We start from the raw sequence: 20,149 nt of genomic DNA, 5'->3' as shown, positions 1-20,149 counted from the left end.
TGTCACACCAACGCCTGCCTCTCTCTTTTTTTTTTTTTTTTTTAACGAAACCGAAACTGTTTTTGGCGCATCGGGTTCTGAGTACTCAGGGGGCGCTAGCAGCATCTCCAGGGCGTGCGTCTAATATGTGTGGTACCATGTGTGGTCATGGTGTGGTACAAAAATCTCTCACGTGACCTGGTCCTAGGTGCCTAGGGACAGGGTCGTTTAGGGATTTTTGAAAAGGCGCGATTGTGGCGCCGAGCGACGCTGTGGCATGAACACGCGTACACCTCAAGGAGGAGGCCAAACCTGTTGCAGCCGCCGAAGTTGAGGAGAAGGTGAAGTCAGCGAAGTCCGGCAAATACATCCCGCTGAGCATGCGAGAGGGTGCTGACCGTCGCGGAGAGTGGATGGCTCACTCGCGCTTTAGGGACGAGTTGGCCACTATCCGAGTGACCAACCTGTCTGAAGACGTGCCTAACCCTGACCTACAGGAGTTGTTGCGGCCCTTCGGCCAAATTGCCAGGATCCGCCTGGTTAAGCCCAATGTGACTGGACAGTCCAAGGGATTCGTATTTGTCACCTTTGTACATCGCGAAGACGCTGCCCGCGCCACTGACAATGCCAACGGCTTTGGTTATGACAACTTGATCTTCCCCGTGGAATGGACGAAGTCATCTGGAACTGCTTGAACACATCAGCAGTAAACGATGAAGTCTCCAGGGACTTGAGTTAAAGGAATAAAAACGCCACGTGACTGCTTGACTTGTGTTCAAGCGTAAGATGGGCATTATCAGCATTCTGTGTGGATTCAGTTTTGGCTCGTTGCCAGTTAGATTGACCAAGACCCTGGTCCATTAATATTAGTCGCACACAGCCAAGTGGACCATCAGGCATCGATGTAGACCATACGTAAAGGGAACAAGTTTTTGGTTCCTGATTAGGTAATGAAAACAAGATTTAATGGCTCATTGTGAGGCTCATTATAACAGCAAGGCAAAAAGAAAGTTGGCATTTAAGCGCCGAGCATTTTCAGGCTTAAGCGCGGGCGTTCCGTGCTCTATGTCGCCGCCCCGACTGACGTGCTAGCGGACTTCGCGGCCAGTTTGTGCCATGAGCACCATCTTTCCCTTTTATAAATCACCATCTGCCTTGTGAATATCTTTAGCACATATTCGGTTTATAAGTGTATACTTGTCAATTGGCCATCTGCTGTAGCCTCCTGCCTAGATAGGCTGGAAAATTTGGAGAAATGCTTGCATACCATATGGGACATCACCAGTGATCCTTTATCTTGAAACATTTTGTGAAGTGTTTATAAAGGCCTAGCCAAACAATCACCAAAAAGGAAACTTGGCTATGTATGTGCAACCTTTTCGTAGTTTCCAGGCGGCCAATGGTTTTCTTTTTGACCATTTGTTGCCATGTGTGTATATAAATGTTCTAGAATAATTGTGTGTCCCTTTCTATGTTGCCTCATTTTGTACTACAAAGCAGAGCATTTGTTTCTTCTGAACAAGGGCAGTGTTGCTGGAGACATCCTCTGGCTAGTGTGTTTCATCTCCCTCTTGATCCCAAGACGTTGGTGTTCTTTTTTCATTTTTGAGTATTGGTTTCCATTTAGTTTCATGCCACTTATATTTAACAGAACTGAAAATACCATTATTCAAAATGTATCTGCAAACATATTCAAGCACTTATAATTCAACCTGTGCCAAAAATTTTTATGTGTAAGGTACGTGTATTAAAACGGGCAGGCTTTAGACGTCTGGGTGTTTTATCTTGGTATATCAGTACACCCACCCACTTCCCATCATGTAGCAGTTCACTTCTTTCATTATTTTTCACAATGTTTTACATTCAGAATAAATTTCGAGAGACTGGGTGGATGCTTTCCAAGTATGCTAGACATGAAATAGCTTGTTCTCATATTTGGCATTACTGTAGGAGGTTCTTGCATGGAGTCCACATTCTGTAATGACAAAACTGCCTGAGTAATTCAAAATTCTTAATCCTCTGCAGCAGTACACATTTCGTGATCCTGAAGATGCAAAACTGGTGAGACTAAACTTACAATGAGCCAAATTAATTGGCACCTGAAGGGGATATTTGTAGCCATGCTCGCATGCTTGTGATATTTCACTACAAACTGCTTACAACTTTGCGATATTGCAGGCATCAGTCTTTCTTTATGCACACATCGAATTAATGTGCATTACTCTTGTGCATACCAGTACGTTGCATCACAAAGGGCTATGCAGGCTTCCTCATTCGAGCTCGACGACCCTTCATGGTTAGAGTTCCATATATAGTAACTCTATTAATGGTCAGTGAGAAAGCGTGAAAGCACTATTGCAAACATGTCTCCATGATTGCAAATAACGTCGCTGCGCATTCTGCGGATAAGTCGGAGCATCAGCAAACGACAGAACACCTCGTTACATGCCTCATTACAACGAGGCGTCGCGCTGGACATACTACTGTACTATGTCACTTAACTGGGAAATTATCCTCGAAAGTGATACAGCCACACAGCCGACAAAGTTCATTCTTTATTCTATGATACAGCGTTAGTTCTTCTTGATGTTGTACGTTTCTACTGTAGAAGTTAATATCGTTGTCAAGTTTACTAGCTCTTTTTATTTTTTCCACACTGCTCTGGAAACATGTTTCTCTTCCTGCGCAGAGTATAATATCGATGGTCATATGCACTCCTGTGAAAATTTCGGCCTCCCAATAAAAGTTTATCAATTTGCTTACGTTTTCAACCACCAGCGTAGTCACATAACGGCTCAACCCGATGAGTGAGGCGTTTGTGAGGATGACGACGTTCCTTGCAGCAAGAGCGTGAACAGTACTGTTATACTTTCCGTTGGAGCAACAGCATTGGGATACAGCCACAGGAACATTTGCCTAGCCATTTATAATTTTCTATGTGGCACAAAAAGAATGCCTTGTTAATAGTTATGTGTTTCCACAGTTGATTTACTTATACTTCAATTTAGAAAATTCGAAAAGTAAAAGTGCAAATTCACAGTTTAAATCTTACTAGTATCATTCAAAATTTAACTCACTCATGTTTAAGTATATGCTTTATATTATGTATTTCAGTGACAATTAAAATTTTTTTTTTTAATGTTCCTATCAACGCAAGGCTTACTATAGTATTGATCACTACTTTATCTCATGTATTCACAGTTTATTTTTCATCTTGGATTATATATTTATTTTCCTTTTTTTGTGTTATTTATTAAGCAATTTATTTTATTTTTTCAATCATATTACCACCTGATTCATGGCCTATCCCCCACAGTGGTCTTGTGCCATTAATTGAGGCTTCATCAGCAGCAAAACGACGGAATTTGTCAGAGAAAGGGTTCCAGCATCGCACGCATGTGACATCTAACGTTACCCTCTTTCAGGCTGTAGCGGTGGGTCTCTTCCCTCCATGTGCTATCAGCTTATTGCTAACGTATGCTTATTTGTCCACTGTTATGCGTTATGTTTTTTATACAATGATTATGACTAAGGCCCCTCCACCCACGTGCCACTGCCGCGGGAATGTGTATGGAAGGGCTTTTAATTATGGCATTCACTGCGGCTGGTATTGCAATGACACGATTCGCATCGGAGCATTGCTTCACACATCACCAGCTTGATAGTTTGTGGCTATGTCGGCACGTTACATACATAAATTTGAGCTGAGCGTCGCCAAAGAAAATGGAGCTTCTGTTTCCTGTGTTTCATCCTCGAGCTTCATCTTGAGTTGCCTGCGTTTCTGTCATGGTGCCAGCTCCCGTTTGCGATCAGTGCGTGGCAGTGGGTGTTCACGGCCTGTGGCAGGTGCTGGAACCTGCGGGGAACCCGATTGCCCTCGAAACGCTCGAGAACAAAGTTCTCGCCGTCAGTATCCTTTTGTTTTCCGGGTAGCACTTGCTTTGAGTTCTGCATGCTTACGCCGAAGCAGCTTCTCAAAGCATCAAAGCGTTTAGATCAAAGCCTTTCTTATTTTCTTTGCTTCAACCATGGAACAAAGTTAATCGCAGTGATTCGGCATGAGTATACCTTGACGGTGTTCATTTCCACTGTAGACGTCAGCTTGTGGCTTCATCAGGCCGTCAAAGGCTTCCGCAATGGATAGTCCTGAACTTAGCGTCACCTATTACTCCTTCTCCTCACATAGAATAAAGAACCAACTTCAGAGAAGGGAAACTGTACCGTCCCCAGTGGAATGAAAATAAGCAGCGGCGGCGTATGGAACTTACTTATGTAGACGCCAGATGATACTGCTCAACCAAAAAGGGGAAGTGTTTTTTCTTCTTTGAGCAAAATCCAATATGGCCGTTTTTCACCGGTAGTGTACGCTGGTATGTGCTGTGCTTGCCCTGCCAGCTATGTGGCATGCCTCAATGCCTTGGCTGCCGCGTAGCTGATGTGTTCTAATTGCCAGGAGACCAAAGAGCCTCTACTGATGCCGATACAAAGAAGCCACAAGTGAGTGAATAGAACGTGCGACTTTATTGGCAGAAGACAAGCAGTGTACATTCTCGTGCAATAGCAGAAATAAAATTTGCGTGTCGAGATATGCTAGAATCATTGACGCAAACTCGTAAACGGCTCACCTTCGTCGTCGCACATGGTGGTCTGGTAACGAGTGACAACCAGTGGTGCAAGCAGATTGAACAGTGTCCTACCTGTTTGAACCGATAGTTGCCGTTGAAGATGAGCAACTTCAATTGCAAAGCAATCGGGTGACGCAGGCATCTGCTGCCGCAACCAACGCGGCGACATGGACACCAGGTACTTTAGCGTTAACTGCTTTCCAACCTGCACGTTTCTTTTCTTTTGGGGGCCATTAACGTGTGGCTCGCACTTAGTGCCCCATTTTGTCCCTATATGGACAAATTGGTTCCATGGGCCTCACCTTCGGCAGTCACTTTTGCGGGCCTTTTCACCCATGTGGCTATCAACTTCATACAGTTCGAATCCTGTAAGCATGTATGCTGATCTCCGTTCATGTCTAATCGCAGCTGAGAAAGGCCAGAGGCACAATTTGCCCATGGCTGCAGCAGGAAAGGGCGAATGGGGAGCACGCATCAGGGTGTGTGTAAATTGGGAGTCTATGTCACTGTGCAGACTGCAGGAACAAACGCTTACTTCGAGAGGCTGCTTCCCAATGCAACTGACCAGACCGCCACATTCGAGAAGCATAACACGGCAACCGTAACCAAGCGAGGTAACAGTGAAATTAAATAGCAATCAATCACCGCATGAGGTTCAGACAATACATAATACGTTGGCTATGAATCATATGGCAACAGTGAGCATTCACGTACACGGGTCCCTTACGGTACATTCAGCCGCCTACCTACAGGCATAATGCTTGTCTTCGTCACACGTGGTGGTCTGGTAACGAGCGACAACCAGCAGTACAAACAGATTGGACAGAGCGTCGCACCTGTTTGAACCGACAGTTGCCGTTGAAGATGAGCAACTTCCATTGCGAAGCAATCAGGTGACACAGGCATCTGCTGCCGCAACCAACGCGGCGACATGGACACCAGGTATTTTAGCGTTAACTCCTTTCCAACCTGCATGTTTCTTTTCTTTCGGAGGCCAATAACGTGTGGCTCGCACTTGGTGCCCCACATTGTCTCAATATGGACAAATCGGTTCCGTGGGCATCACCTTTGGCAGTCACTTTTGCGGGCCTTTTTACCCATGTGGTTATCAACTTCATACAGTTCGAATCATGTAAGCATGTATGCTGGTCTCCATTCATGTCTAATCGTGGCCGAGGAAGGCCAGAGGCACCATTTACAGTTGTTTTTACAGTTGTGTTTTCTTTATATTGTGCATCGCATTGACATGTATAATGCATCGAACCAAATACTTTTCTTTTCTTGTTTTCTTCACATTGCCAATTGTTGAGCAACGCACTTGTCTAATGTGCCTTGATGTGTGTTCATATATCTACTATTGCGATATGATGTGTTCATACAAATAAAATTTTACCATTTGAAATTATATAATTCAGTGCCGTACTTGACACACCAGTCGCTTTTCTCCAGTTCCATTTGTTTGTATGTGTGCTCTTTTTGTTGTTCAGGTACATTTGTACCGAAGTGTAAGCCACTCCTGCTTAAGGCCTGGAATTCAGGCTAGCAGTACTTAATAAATAAATAAATAAATAAATAAATAAATTTGTCCATGGCTGCAGCAGGAAAGGGCGAACGGGGAGCACGTGTCAGGGTGTGTGTAAATTGGGAGCCTATGTCGCTGTGCGGACTGCAGGAGCAAATGCTTACCTTGAGAGACTGCTTACCAACACAACTGACCAGGCCCCCACATTTGAGAAACGCAACACGGCGACCACAACGAAATGGGGCAGCAAAACCAGATTCTGCAATCAATCACATCAGCGTAGCTTGCGCAAAGACCCAGGCTATCGAGGAAGAAGAGCAATCATCAACGAGACTACGAATATCGAAACTGAGAAAGCTTTCATTCAAGAAAGAAGCCACTGTGCTCTGCAAGCATTGAAGGCCAAAAACATCAAGAAAAGTAAAATGGTGCATAGCAAACAGTGCGTAGGTTAATGCAAGAAACATGTCGATGCTGCATCAGCTATTTGAGGAGAGGAACTGCGCATGACAACATACACTATAAGGCACTGCTACAGATATGTTACGCTACTAGACAGTGATTGGTATTAATTATCAACGAAGAATCAGTTGACCTTTGTGTTTGGATGAGGATGAATGATCTCCAAGTGAATGGGTACTGAAAAAGCTTGCATTTATAGAAAAGAAATTACACTTGGCACAAATGGATCGACATGGCGAGGAAGCTGATTAAGGGTGAACTGAGGGAACAATTTTGGCCAGCATCGTCCATACTTGGTCAGAAGTTGCAGGTACATCTGAACTCGAAGAATTTCTAGAAAGTCCTTTTCTGGAGGTCACTCGGCCAAATGTCTGTGCTGGTGGAATTGTGGCTGAAACTCTTTTCAGTCTTGACACAGTCTTCTGCAGACTTGATATCTCATCCAAATTCTTTTGAATGCGCTTCTTTGTTCGCCTGGCAAATTCGGCTCCAGCCCCTTCCTGTTGGTGTAGATGGGAGCTCCTGTGATGACCAAGATGTGCTTGGCACAGACTCTGTTGGGACAGAACAGTGACGCATGCGATACAGCACAGATTAGCCAAACTCATGTAGTGTTTTCTTTTATGTTCAAACCAATTATACCGAACCATAAATATGAACAAACATTCATATCTGCTGCAAACAAATGACATGTATCTTAAGCGGAAGCTTTAGCTCTGGCCCAACTCCGACTCGGCCTATCCAAATACATGTAAAACGCAAGAACGTTTTTCTGAGATAACCACATGACCGATTTTAATGAAATTTGTTGCATTTGAGAGAGAAATTTAAATTCTAGTGACTGTCGGAAGGGGAATTTCGCTTTTGTCCTGAACTTTTTTAAAAAGATTTTCAAAATTTTGAAAGTTAAATAAAAAAAATAGAAGCACGAAGTTTGCAAATGCATAGCTCTGCGTCAAGAACAGATATCGCGGTTCTGTAAACGGCATCCATTAGACCATTGAAAGCGGACAAATGCGATATGTCATTTTATATCTTACATGAATTTGTGGCGTTGTTTGCAAGGGTTCTGCAAAAGCTGTATTTCCATATTACTAAATTTTTTCAGATTCATATATGACATATCAATTTTGTACGATTTAGACGTACTATTAGATGCAATTCACAGAATTGTATTAACATTTTTTGTTGTTGAGTTAGAGTTGTAAACTTGATAGTTTCGTTTTCTAAAAATTTTCGATTTTTGACAATTTTTAATAAATATTTGACGACGTAAATAAAAAAATCGAAACGAACAGTCACTAAATTTTAAGTTTTTCTTTTAAATGCAACAAACCTGGTCAAATTTGGTGCAGAGGTTGCCGAGAAAAACGAATTCTCCTTTTACATGTATTTAGATAGGAGCACCCAAGCTAAAGCTTCCTCCTAAGACTAGCAAGCCAATACAGCTTATATATCAAGCATAATTATTTCTGAACCAGGTGTTGTTTACCTTGTAGCAGCAGCCAAAGTCCACACAATGGCCTTGCTGTAGCAGGCAGCAGCTTCTGTTTAGTGCATGGAGTGTGTTAATACTGGTGCCATCCTCATTACTGCATGTCTGGAACAGAAATTTTGACTGCATCAGAAATTGAAGAAGCACAATTTTGCAATATGAAATACAATAAGGTGTGACATATATATATATTGTAAGAGTTTGCGACTAGAGAATTAACACATGCAAATGTACACTGTCTGTTCTAGGGTGCTTAAGCAGCATGTTAAATAAATATATATTGTCCATAAAATTTATGCCATACCTAACTCCAAAGCATGTCAACTGCTTAAGTATTATTAAGACTACAAATGAGAACATTTGTGCGCTCATTTATACACTAGAAGAGATCACACTGCTGGTTCCACAAGCAAATGCATGAAAGTCATGAAGCTAATAGAATTGATGCATAATTTTTCTGCACGAACGTGATGCACCGCTTCACAACTGCAAAAATAAACGCCCTACGGTAAACCAAACTGGACAGCAGGAACATTTGGGACCAGCAAGTACGAAATATGGGTGAATTATCATGCTTCCACCTGTTTAATACTTTAAATCCTGTGCTTTCACTTCATGTTACCAAATTATTATTCGGTTTTCTGGACGAAAGAAGTTGCCGGCGGACTCAAAAGAAAAGTTTTAATTATGTGTATATTGATAAGGCTACTCATTCACCTATGGCCACGGCTACAATAAGATGAAAAATGTGACGCGCGTTCCGATATCGCTCTCTCTCTCTCTCTCTCTTTCCTGATTGTGTGTGTATACGACCGCCTCGCAACTAAAGGTTAATTTAGGAAACAGCAACGGAGGATCCTGACTGCCCATATGTAATGCAGGATCTAGTTCGTTAACTTGTCTTCGCCTGTAGGTTAATGAGACGACTATTATATAACGATTCAAGCAGCGGTGTAAAACGACTCACCGTCAGCCGCGGCAGAATCCAGCTCCCGTTTCGATGCAGACGTGTTCCGAATGGCCCACAACCAAAACCTAGCTTTCGGGCTCACATGTCCGCTTGCAAACACGTCACTTCACCCCAAGTTGAATGATAGGAGACATCGAAGCACAATAAACAAGTTTTAGCAGCAAAGAAGCAACTAGTCTAAGTGTACGAACGAATGAATCCGTGCCGCCGTGCACTCGAAAATACCGGCAAAAATTTTAAATCCAGGCCAGAGGTCACGTGGAAGATCCTTTGAAGATCGTTGATGCTGCACGCTATTTGCGTTTATAATGCCAAAAAACAGTAAACTTAGTAATGAAACGTACAATATCTATTTAGCAATAACAATTTTATGTTCTATTTTATGTAACAAACATGCTTCGGTAATTGTAGGAAAAAGTTAGTAAGAAAAAAATTGTTCTTATTACGGCGCTCCTAGCGGGAGTTAAACTAACTCGGGCATCTCTTGAGTGTTTCTACTATACTTGGTTTATTAGCAGCGGCGTGCGGTCGATTTTTTCGCCCTCTGCGGCCATTTCTTGAACTTGAGGGTGTGCGGGGCCGTAACACTACAGTTGGTTCTTCATTCTATGACACTACGATGTCGACCCGCGTGTGAGTAGCGTGTTTCTTTGCCCGGTCGTAAATATTAGCTTTTAACTGCCGAACCAAGTTTGCGACGGAGCTAGAGCGTTGAGTTTGATAAGAGCACTGTCCGGTCATACGTTGTCCCGAATTCATGTCTCTTATCGAGCTCAGCTCTTTCTCGAAAGGAGCGCTCTGCGAGTTCGCACTTTCGAGCTGATGTGAATATATTTTCGGTACCTGTAATGCGAGATCAGTTTCTGTACCAATCTAACGGAGTGCTCGGTCTGTGCTATCCCCACAGGAGATACAAATAAGCCTACCGGTAGTGGTATCGGAATTTGCACAGAGTTTGCACGCCTGCATCGCCGGAGTGCGCCTACTACATGAAAGCGAAAATGACTAGCGTCTACCAGCTATGCGTCTTTACAGCTCTATTAGCTGCACAGCTGAGGCCAACGTAGTAGCTGTTATACGACTTAAGTTTTACTAGCAACAATCAGGCTTGTGCCATTGAACTAACGGCATATTGAGTACCCCGGCCCCAACAGCGTTAAGCGAAATTGGATTACTGGCGGCAATTTGAAATGCAACTTGAACGTGATATGGGCGTATTTTATACTTGAGGTGCGTCTGCACCGTAGCACATTTTTGAAAGGCGTGTAGATTGTACGTCGACATGATAGACGCACTTAGCCTACACCGCATGAGAAAGCCGACGTACTGTGTTATCATTGTTATATAATAGCTGGTACTCTGCCAGGCATATTTTTTTCTTCTTTTTGTTGAAAGAACTCGATTGAGAAGGCGCCACCTTATAATGTTAGCACCTGAACTCATCTGTCAAGTTGATCCTGGAAGGAAGTGTAGGGCGAAGCAATAATTTTGACTCTTCGGTAAAACGCCTTCATAACGAAGAACTTGAGACGTGCTTGAAACTTCCAGAATTATTCGTTATATAGATCACTTCGTTGTAAATACCGCGCACCGTACCGCACGCAACAGAGCGAACTAAGCACGTTCTGCTAAGAAGAAACCTTTCATTTACTATGAATTCAAGACGTATTCGGTGGAAAGAGCCACCAAATTTATGTGCGTTACATGTGACGGAATGTGCAACTGCGGCCAACCTTCTGCCAACGAGGTTCACACCGTTCGTCAGAGTATTCGGCCCACTGTAACCCTCCGCTTTTTCCCCTTTTTCTCTTTATTTCTTTCCTTCTTGCGTTGGGGGTGGAAGGCTGGGCTATGTTATTGTGATATCTGGACCCTCCCGCTTTGTCTTTTGGGAAGTATTCCCTCACCTTGCAACACAGTGGTGTCGACAAGTGCCGCAGGAGGATGTTGCGATGCCGTCGTGTGCATGTGTTGTAAAGCAACAAATCAGTCATCAGGGATGCTTAAATTTCTTCGCTGTACGGGCAAATACGGTGTAGTCATTTTTGCCACAAAGGCACTGACAATACATATGGAGGATTTCGCTGTAGAGGCATTTGACTGTAATTAATGCCGAGTGAGATGACACTGCATGACAGTAGAACAAGAATGCAGCTGCAGCTGAAAGAGCACATTTGGATGCTCCTTCTGTCACACATTCGTCAACATTTAGTCATCTACAAGCATGTGCGTCTGCATGTTGAATCATTTGCGTGTTTAACAAAAGCTGTATGAAAACAATGTGTTACAGGTGTGTATATTTGCATCTGTCATTGTGTTGGCCTGTAATTCGCACATTACGTGGTTGAACGAATGTACACGAGTCGACCTGTACCAGCCAGCATTTCAGCTGCATCAGGAGGTGATCTCGTTGAATCATTTTGGCAGATTACACAAAGTGCGCGTACGCTCCGTCTCACCCACTCTGTGCAGTAAAGTGAAAGTTATGGGTCACACCAATGAATCGGAATAAAGAACCAGAAGAGAGGCTGCTCCACTGTCCAAGTCTGATTGCCCCTCCCACAATGCCTGCTTAATGGAACTTCACTGATGGACTAATGGAACATGCAGACATTGAACGTGTTGACATGGGCCCTAACCTTCGCCACGCTGCCCAGAGTTGATGAACTGGAACAAAGTATCTCGCCACGTTTGGCTCACCGTTGGCCTTTTATGTTGCCTGCTTTTCAGCTACCCGCTGTACGTCAAGGGCAATCCGCAGCTGCGGATCTTCTTGCCAAACTTCTGGATGAAGCTGGTGAAGCATGAAAAACCGCTTCCTCCCAATGAGGTCAAGTTCATCATACCTGTCCAGTGAGTACTGTAGTACGTTTACAGCTGTCCAAGGATAAAGTAACAATATACGTAGAAAAGAGAGCATCACTAAACAACGCGAGAGCTATACAAGCCCCTTATGGCTCTGGTCATACAGCCAGTTGTACAATGGGGCCCACTGTTAAAGGAGATGCATGAGAGTAGAGTGCGTGCAAGTTTTTTGCCTCTGGCAAGTGTAGAAGTGACCGGCTTTGCAGCAGATGACTTGCAGGTTGCGGCGCTGGCACTTCTACACACCTGTGCAGCACATTAGCGTAGGTGCAGCCTGAACGTTTGGCTGGAGTGCGAGCAAAACGAGAGCCGTACATTGGGGCGTTGCCTTCAAAAAGCGGACTGCACTGTATGTGCCAGCACAGCTCCTCAGAAGTAAAAGCGAGAATGGAGAGCATGTTCAGATAAGAACAAACCAGATAAAACAATAAGTATTTTTTGTCTTCAACAAAATTATCACATGAGGTGGAAAAATGTGTTTAATTATTGATAACACCACATAGGTCCCTTATTGGAAACTTTATATGAGTGGTGTTTAATGAAGAATGGCGGAAGTAAGCACATCAGGTATGACCTGAAGCGTCGGCATCTTTGAGAGTGAATTTGAAGTAGGTGCTGTTGGTGGTGAGACCAATACGGCTGGGAAAGTCACTCCAGTCACAAGCAGCACGTGCAACGCATGGACTGTTGAAACATTAAAGTTTATGTGCACGGTGGCACCACGGTGTATGGTGTCCAGTATGTGTGGTGTGCTAGAAATGGGTGATGAAGGCACGGTCAGGTGGTAAAGAATTAAAAAAAAAAGCAAACCTGTTGTGTAGGCATAACTTAGCGATTCTGTGATGAGATGTCTGGTGAAAGGAATGGTTACCGCGAAAAGTTTTGCAAGAAAAATGGTGCATCGCACGAAATGATTGGTTGCTTTGTTGAGATTACCAAATTTTGCTAATTTGAAGGCTTGCATCACAACAAGGAAAATTTTGTGCCGACTAACGTTCGTGCAGCAGCATTATTGGCACTCACCCCCTCATCGCCCTCACCAGTGTTGAGCATTGGGTGTGAGGCAAGCACAACGACGAACGTTACTGCACTGCTGGGCACATGTCAGTAGGGGCACGTATGGATGAGCAGAGGATAAAACAAAAGCTAGTCGCTGCTGGGCTCTTGCCGGCTGCGGTCATCGCATCCTTGCACTTCACTTTTATAACACTAATTAAAGACCGCTTTTCTTTTTAATACAGAAGCAAATGTCAGAAAGTGCCTGATATATAGCTCGCTTTCTACCTGTCGGCTTGTGCGGTCGGCTCGCATAATTCTAGATCACAAATCAAGGCAAGCATGTATAAACTGCAGGATGACGAAATATGATGTCAAAAACTACCTGGAGAAGATCTACAAGGTGCCTGTGGCAGACGTCAGGACCGCCATAATGCAAGGTGAGGTGGGGCACTGTGCTGTGGTCGGCGTGTCGTAGTGCGAGGGTCTGTGACGACGTGTGCATTGAATGTTCCCGATTCCTTTATTAAGCTTGCGGTGATGTCTTTCAATTTGCTAGCACCAGCTGCCGCTTGCATCTCGTCAAAATTCATCTGTTCGTGCTGGGCTCTTTAGTAGTTGCGTAGCTCAGACTCCTGGACGCAGCAGTTGCACATTTCGGTGGGCACAAAATGCAAGAACACTTATGTACTTAGATTTATGTGAACTTAAAAGAACCTCAATTGGTCAAATTTATTCTGGAGAGCTCCACTACGGCCTCCCTCATGACCCAGTGGGCAGCTTTGCGACGTTAAACCCCAAATTTAGTTAGAAGTTTAGAAATTCATGAGTTTTGCATTCTTCCGGAAGACTCTGAAGGCAAGCATTAAATAAAATTGAGCTGATAGCACCAACGTGGCAAACATAGGACAAGACTTGTGCTGTCACTGCAAAAGTATGTAACCAGCTCCTGGTGATGTCTTGTGCACTGTCTGCAATTCTAAATATTACTCAACTGGTTACAGTAAAAGGATTATTACATTGCATCTGAACATAAAAAGAAATATCGTTTGGCCATTTTATTCAATTTTTCTGCAGCAGGACTTGGTGGTGTTACAGCTTCACATCTTTCTTTTAGTACTGGTAGAGAGAGTGTTTTGCCCTCTCTGTGTAGCCCACTGACTTGCTGAAGGCAGCTATTCCCAGCACGGCATAGCCTCTGAGATAACTGGTATAGTGCAGCGTTCCGACGGTGTGGTTAATGTACCTTCTTGTGGGTGATGTACCTGAATTCATGAGTATACCATTTTCTTTTTCACCGTCCTTGTAAAACAGTCTACCTGTCTTTTTTTTTCTTTCTTGTTAGAAAATCAACTAGTTGATCAACAATACAATTTTTAAAACTTTTCGCCAAATTTCAGTGTCCTTGGCTGTAGTATCATACAAAATTTAATGCTGGCAGCTGCCCATGTGTTGTTTTTCTTTTCTTTTCCAGGCAAAATAAGAAAGGCGGAGGGGAAGTCGTACCTAGTCAAGGAAGATGACTTTCGGGTTGCATTCGTGACATTGGTGAGTTTTGCGCAGTTTCTGTCTATGACTTCAGCAGTGGACCTGTAGTGCCAGGAAGGGCACAGGAGCAGCCAAACAAATATATGTTTGTTTGAACATGAGTCGGCAAGTGCGGGAACGCAGTTGACTTAGCTTGTTTCATTCTTGTTGATATGACAACAGTTGGGTGAAGCTATCCGACGAATAGAGCTTTTTAAAGGTCATGTAATGTTCAGAGCCTTTGTCAAATCATCCGCCACATGAAGGTATAAGAAATGGAGAATTGGCTGCTATCACATGTATGGCACGCGAAAATGTATTCTCTGTTGATTATGGTGCGCGTTGTGAAATGCCTAGCGAAGTACTGTCATTACAGTGGAACGCTGATGTTATCACATTTTAGCGACAGTGCAGCAGCAAAACTGTTTGTCACAAGTTTAATGCTTTATAGGGCAAACTTGTGTCCAGAAAAACAAGTGACACTCAAAGCACGGCACTAGTGGTGGGCACAGTGGTCAAAATTTTATCTACGAGTCAAACGCGTTGATTATTTATGCACGACTCATCATACCGCAATCGCTGGTGTTCCCGAGTGCACCATGATTCAGTTCGTGCATGCGATCTGATTAGACAAAGATTCTTTTGCAATAGAATTGGCGTCAACATTAGAGAACGTTTTGATACAGGAAGGTGCACCTCAAGCATGATGATGACTTAGCAGCAGTTGTTAGCCAGGAAACAACAGTGGCTGAAAAAAGATAAGCAAGTATGCGTGAGAGTACAATGAACCCAGATATAATAATTATTAGGACAAAAATCAAACGTGAAACATTTTCTTGCAATAATAGCATGTAATGAATGGGCTTAGAGAACAAATATACTGAACTTACTGCAGCTCTTGTGTTAAAATAAGGTATGAAATATGTGTACTTTTCCTTTCGCTTTGCTTTTTTGCATTTTGGCAAATACGAAACCGTCTCAAGTAGTAGCAGCTGCGCTAATTCAGTATCTGCTTCGAGAGACCGAAAGCACTGTCAAGCTCTGCCCCTGTAGCTTCCTCTTTGTTGCCGCAGAAAGTTGTCTGTAAGTGTGACGGCTAGTTGGAGGAATATTACAAATCATTTCTGTCAAATACCACAAGGTGGAGGAAGTGTCGTGAAAGGGAAAAATGTCAGCCACCCAAATGCAGCGCAAAACTACAAAGGAAACCCATTCGGATTTCTCAGAAAGAAAGCTGCGCAGTTGAGAAAAAATCGTCCCTGTCTGGAATTCGAACCAGGGACCAACACCTTTCCGGTGCGGTCACCCTCACGCTGTGATCTGCAAGCTTCCTGGTTAGCTCAGATGGTACAGTGGCTAGTGACTCTCTGGATAGGCATTGGTCCTGGGTTCAAATCCTGGACGGGGACAATTCCTCAACTGCGAAGCTTTCTTTCTGAGAAGTCCGACTGGGTTTCCTTTGTAGTTTTGTGCTACATTTGGGTTTCCCAATTGGGTTTCACAATTTTCCCTAGTAGTTGGAGGAGGAATAAGCAATCTGAAAATAACGCTCGTCAGCAGCTCCTGCAGGAAAAAAGGAATGCACGTTGCTGAGTGTTATCACACCAAATCATTATTACAAAGAGATATTGTGAGAACATTGTGGTGATGTTGGCCTCATGACTAACCACACTACTGTAAACAAACAAAATGGCAGGCTAGTGTTAACAGGCCGTGTAGCTTATAATACACATGTACACATGGTGTCATTTGATGGCAGCCGCTAGCAGTAGATGCGGTTCACGCAGGACATTTGCTGTTTGTGTGATCTGAACCTTACGAAACCACATCAGGATGTCTGAAGAAAATGAAATGAACTGCATCAATGCTTCTTGTTCCTTAATTATTGGTAGAGATTCCTTTCTTTCCTGCGTGAAATTTTGTTCATAACTTACTGACAAGAAGTTATTCACCAGCTCGGTTTAGAAGCCTATGAAATTATTTCTTACCACTTAAACAGAAACCTAGATTTAACGAAATTCGTGACTTGGTTGCCTTCATTCACTTTTTGGTCGCCAGTCGCAAATGGTCGCCAGTCGCAAATAGTCGCACAACCTACCATAGTCGCTGGTGTGAATCAGCCCTAAAAGCAACCATTAGCGAAGTCTGAAGTCTACAGTGGTCGTTACTGTAGAGGCATTTACAATACCTACGGAAGATAGGAATTCAGCTGGGACATGCGAACTCCTTCGTTATGCAGGTCACTTGGTTGTAGAGGCAGTTGACTTTGCCATGTGCAATATTCTTTGTATTTGCTGGGGAGCATTTTTAATCAGATTACCACTGTTATCAAGTTATCATGTTGCACAAGAAGTACTTACTGTATTCAAAATTTCTTTAACAGGATGCTTTAGCTTGGGAGCTCATGTCTAAGTAGATTGGAGAGAATAAATCGTCTTTCTTGGCAACCACCGGACCAAATTTAATGAGTTTTGTTGCATTTAAAAGCAAAAGTTAAAACCTAGTCACTAGCTTATTCTTGAGTTTAGGTCGTCTATGTTTTAATAGAACCTGTTGAAAATTGCAAATTTTCAGTAAACAAGGCCATCAAGTTTACAACTGTCTAACTCAACAATGAAAAGCAATATTGCAATTCTGTAAATTGCATCTAATAGTACATCTAAAGCGGTCAAAACTGGTGTATTATACATGGCGCTCAAGTACACAACTAGTATGCAGCAAGACTTATGCAATACCCTTGTAAACAATCTAACAAATTCTTGTAAGACGTAAACTGATGTATCAAATTTGTCTGCTTTGGATGCACTAACAGGGGCAGTTTACAGAACAGCAATATCTGTTCTTGGTGCAGAGCTACAGATTTGTAAACGTTGTGCTTCTATCTTTTTTTTTTTCGAGATTACAAGATTTTTGAAATTTTTTTAAGGCAATCCAGGCCTTAAATCAAAATTTTACTTCCAACAGTCTCAATGATGTCATTTTCTTATTCAATTGCAACAGATTTCATCAAAATCGGCCCAATGGTTATCTCAGAAAAGCATTTCTGCATTTATTATGTACTTGAATAGGCGGCATCAGAGTTGAGCTCAAGCTAAAGCTTCCTGTTGTCGCGTGTTCTATAGATGAAGAGTCCTGTCTAATAGAGCATGTAACATGATTAGCGTTGTATGTTATTGAATTTACGTGCCCTCCAGCTATTACTCTGGAATGTGCAGTGGTAGACATGTATGAAGGCAAATCGGAAAGTTTTTGCCCCTATATTTTATTAGCCAAAATAATGTACACACATATAATTATACATATACGTACTATTCTACGTACCTTACACTATTTCTCCACATAGTCGCCACACCAGTTCAGACATTTGTCCCATCGCAGCACTAAATTTGAGAAATGCTCTCGTCACTCAGCAATGTATGCAGCCTCCCTGAACACTCATTGTCATGCAAGTCTTCACAGCCTTTTGCAAACTTGCAACAACACCTCACACCTTTTAGAATGAGACACCTTTCCCCGTGCGTGGGCTGCATTTCCCTGAGGATTTCGATGGGCATTTGTCCCTTGCTCCGTAGAAAACGAGTCACACTTCATTGCTCAGACGCCATGGGCATGTGAAGCACAAGTATTGTCGAATGGGCGAGTTTGTGCAGCATATTCTTGTCTTGCTTTAGTGCAACTCAGTTTGAGTATGCAGATAAGGCCGGGCCATTCAAAGATAGGTTCACCGGTGGGAGTGGATATGTTGACTTCGCAATTACAGCCATAATTTGGCAAAAAAAAAAAATAGGGGCAATGACTTTCTGATTCACCCTCGTATAGATAGCTTATGTACTTGACCCGTCAGTTCACATTCAACAACTGAGTGGTGCTCGTTGCTATAGTTGTGATTCGACTGCTGTTCGTATTTCTAGACACAAGTTCACCCAGCAGAGGGTCGGGCACTTTACAGTCAAATTAGAAAAGTGAAGCAACGTGCGTGTGAAAATATCGTACTGAAAGCAGTGCTTAAATTTTGGTGCGAGTAATCCCGGTAACTCTTCTTTGCCCGCTGCATAGCCCCAGGGAGAGACGTTCACCTACCCAGACCTCTTCAGCAAGGTAGCAAGCGTTGAAAAGGAGAAGGCCCTCAAAAAGCAGGCGGAGGAGGCTGAAAAGATGCAGAAGGTGTACATCCGCAAGGATCCACATAGGGAGGGCCTGCCCAACTGGTTCGGCCTCTGACTGACGACTCTGTCACGGTCGTTGCGGCACTGACTGGTGCACTTGTACTATAGCCGGTTTTAGAATACATGTTTTTTTTGTTGAAATACGTGTGAATCTTTGGTTATTTATTTTAGAACTGCTAGCCACGTATGGTCATCAGGGCCTATGAGTAGGTGGTGTTCAGAATGCACCGATAGGCTTCCAAATGGCACATGAAATCTAAACTATGAAAAACGTGCTAGCGGTGGCTTGGGCATGCCCATGGTGATACATCATTATTATGATCATCATTGTCGCCTTTTATGCTCACATGCAGGACAGAGATGTCGGCCAGTGATTTTCAGTTATACTAGCCGTTGTTTAATCCGACTCCAGCAAATTCGATTTTCCAACCTGAAGGTCCCGCCCTGCACTAAACATTTCTATGGCCCAACACTTTCATTATGATTCCGAAACTGACCCTCACCAGGTACAGTAATTCAATCTTGACTGGTCATCACGCAAGGCTGAGTGCATTGGTGACCCATACCATGACTGCTATGACTGCAGCCTCTGTTTTGGTGGCACTAAGAGACACTGAATGGCTCGAAGACATGCCTCCCACTGAGAACACCAGTTTTCGGCCTGCTCTCTCTAGATCTTCATGCGAGAATGGGAGCTCATACTGGAAAAGAAAATTTACACTTTAACCATTAACGTTAATGTGCGCCTTTCTTCCAAGACTATTGTTCTGAAAGGTGCCTGCTCACTACAATTGGACATGAAACTGAAGCCACATTTGTGGCTTTGTCAGCAGTCTACTATCAGTATAAGCATTATCACCATTGTCATTGGAAGATGGCTGCACAAGGCTACACGAGTTTTAGCATAGGATGACAGTGCACTACTACGAAAGCTCAATCAAATGGTAAGTTCTTTTTTCTTTCTTTTTGGGTGTATGAATATAGAAAATTTCACATATGAATTCAATAGCCCTTGCTGTTCGATTCGTATTTGATCAACAAATCAATATTTAGAACTATTGAGTACTTGATCACTTGGTCTGTAAGAGACCACTCCACTTACGGAGTCTATAAGGAGGATGACAAATGCGAGTGGTGACTGTTTCAAACAATTCTCTGGCAAGGGAATCGCAGTTGCTGAGCATTGGCACCATTGTACATTATTACTAGTACTAGCAAGCATGCGTACTAGTAAAATTCTGCTCAGTTATTTCTAGTCATTCAGTAGCGGGTACCTTGCCATTAGACAGCCCATAAATTTGTTTGAATTTGGGGTAAAGCAATTTATCAGCATATGGTAAAGCCAGTTTCACTATTTTCGCATTCCTTTAAAACCGATGTGCAGTTCTGAAGCCATAGACTCTACTCCTTCACCGACCACGTACAATGCGCCTCTGGCGACAGGCTGTTCCTTTCCGTGATTACTGTCATTGTCATAGTGCACCAGATATCACTTTTCAGTTGTTCCTCATTTACAAGCTCCTTGGCAGACTTCACATCCAG

The 20,149-nt window shown here is 43.2% G+C and overlaps 1 protein-coding gene across 1 annotated transcript; it reads left to right on the top strand.

The window, feature by feature from the left end:
- Positions 1-9,577: 9,577 nt before the first annotated feature.
- mRpL23 (mitochondrial ribosomal protein L23) lies at positions 9,578-18,748 on the top strand. The gene is made up of 5 exons (XM_050168560.2): positions 9,578-9,686; positions 11,784-11,906; positions 13,272-13,354; positions 14,389-14,462; positions 18,498-18,748. Exons 1-5 carry the CDS (start codon positions 9,673-9,675, stop codon positions 18,660-18,662), a joined length of 459 nt encoding a protein of 152 aa, XP_050024517.2. The 5' UTR covers positions 9,578-9,672; the 3' UTR covers positions 18,663-18,748.
- The last annotated feature ends 1,401 nt before the right edge of the window (positions 18,749-20,149 follow it).

The sequence above is a fragment of the Dermacentor andersoni genome, chromosome 10 (assembly GCF_023375885.2).
Source record: "Dermacentor andersoni chromosome 10, qqDerAnde1_hic_scaffold, whole genome shotgun sequence".
Classification (NCBI taxonomy): Eukaryota; Metazoa; Arthropoda; class Arachnida; order Ixodida; family Ixodidae; genus Dermacentor; species Dermacentor andersoni.
This window is presented reverse-complemented; position numbering and strand designations above follow the sequence as displayed.

Coding starts and splice junctions, on each gene's coding strand:
- mRpL23 (XM_050168560.2), top strand. Junction 11,907..13,271: donor AAGTTCATCATACCTGTCCA/GTGAGTACTGTA, acceptor TATAAACTGCAG/GATGACGAAATATGATGTCA. Junction 13,355..14,388: donor CAGGACCGCCATAATGCAAG/GTGAGGTGGGGC, acceptor TTTCTTTTCCAG/GCAAAATAAGAAAGGCGGAG.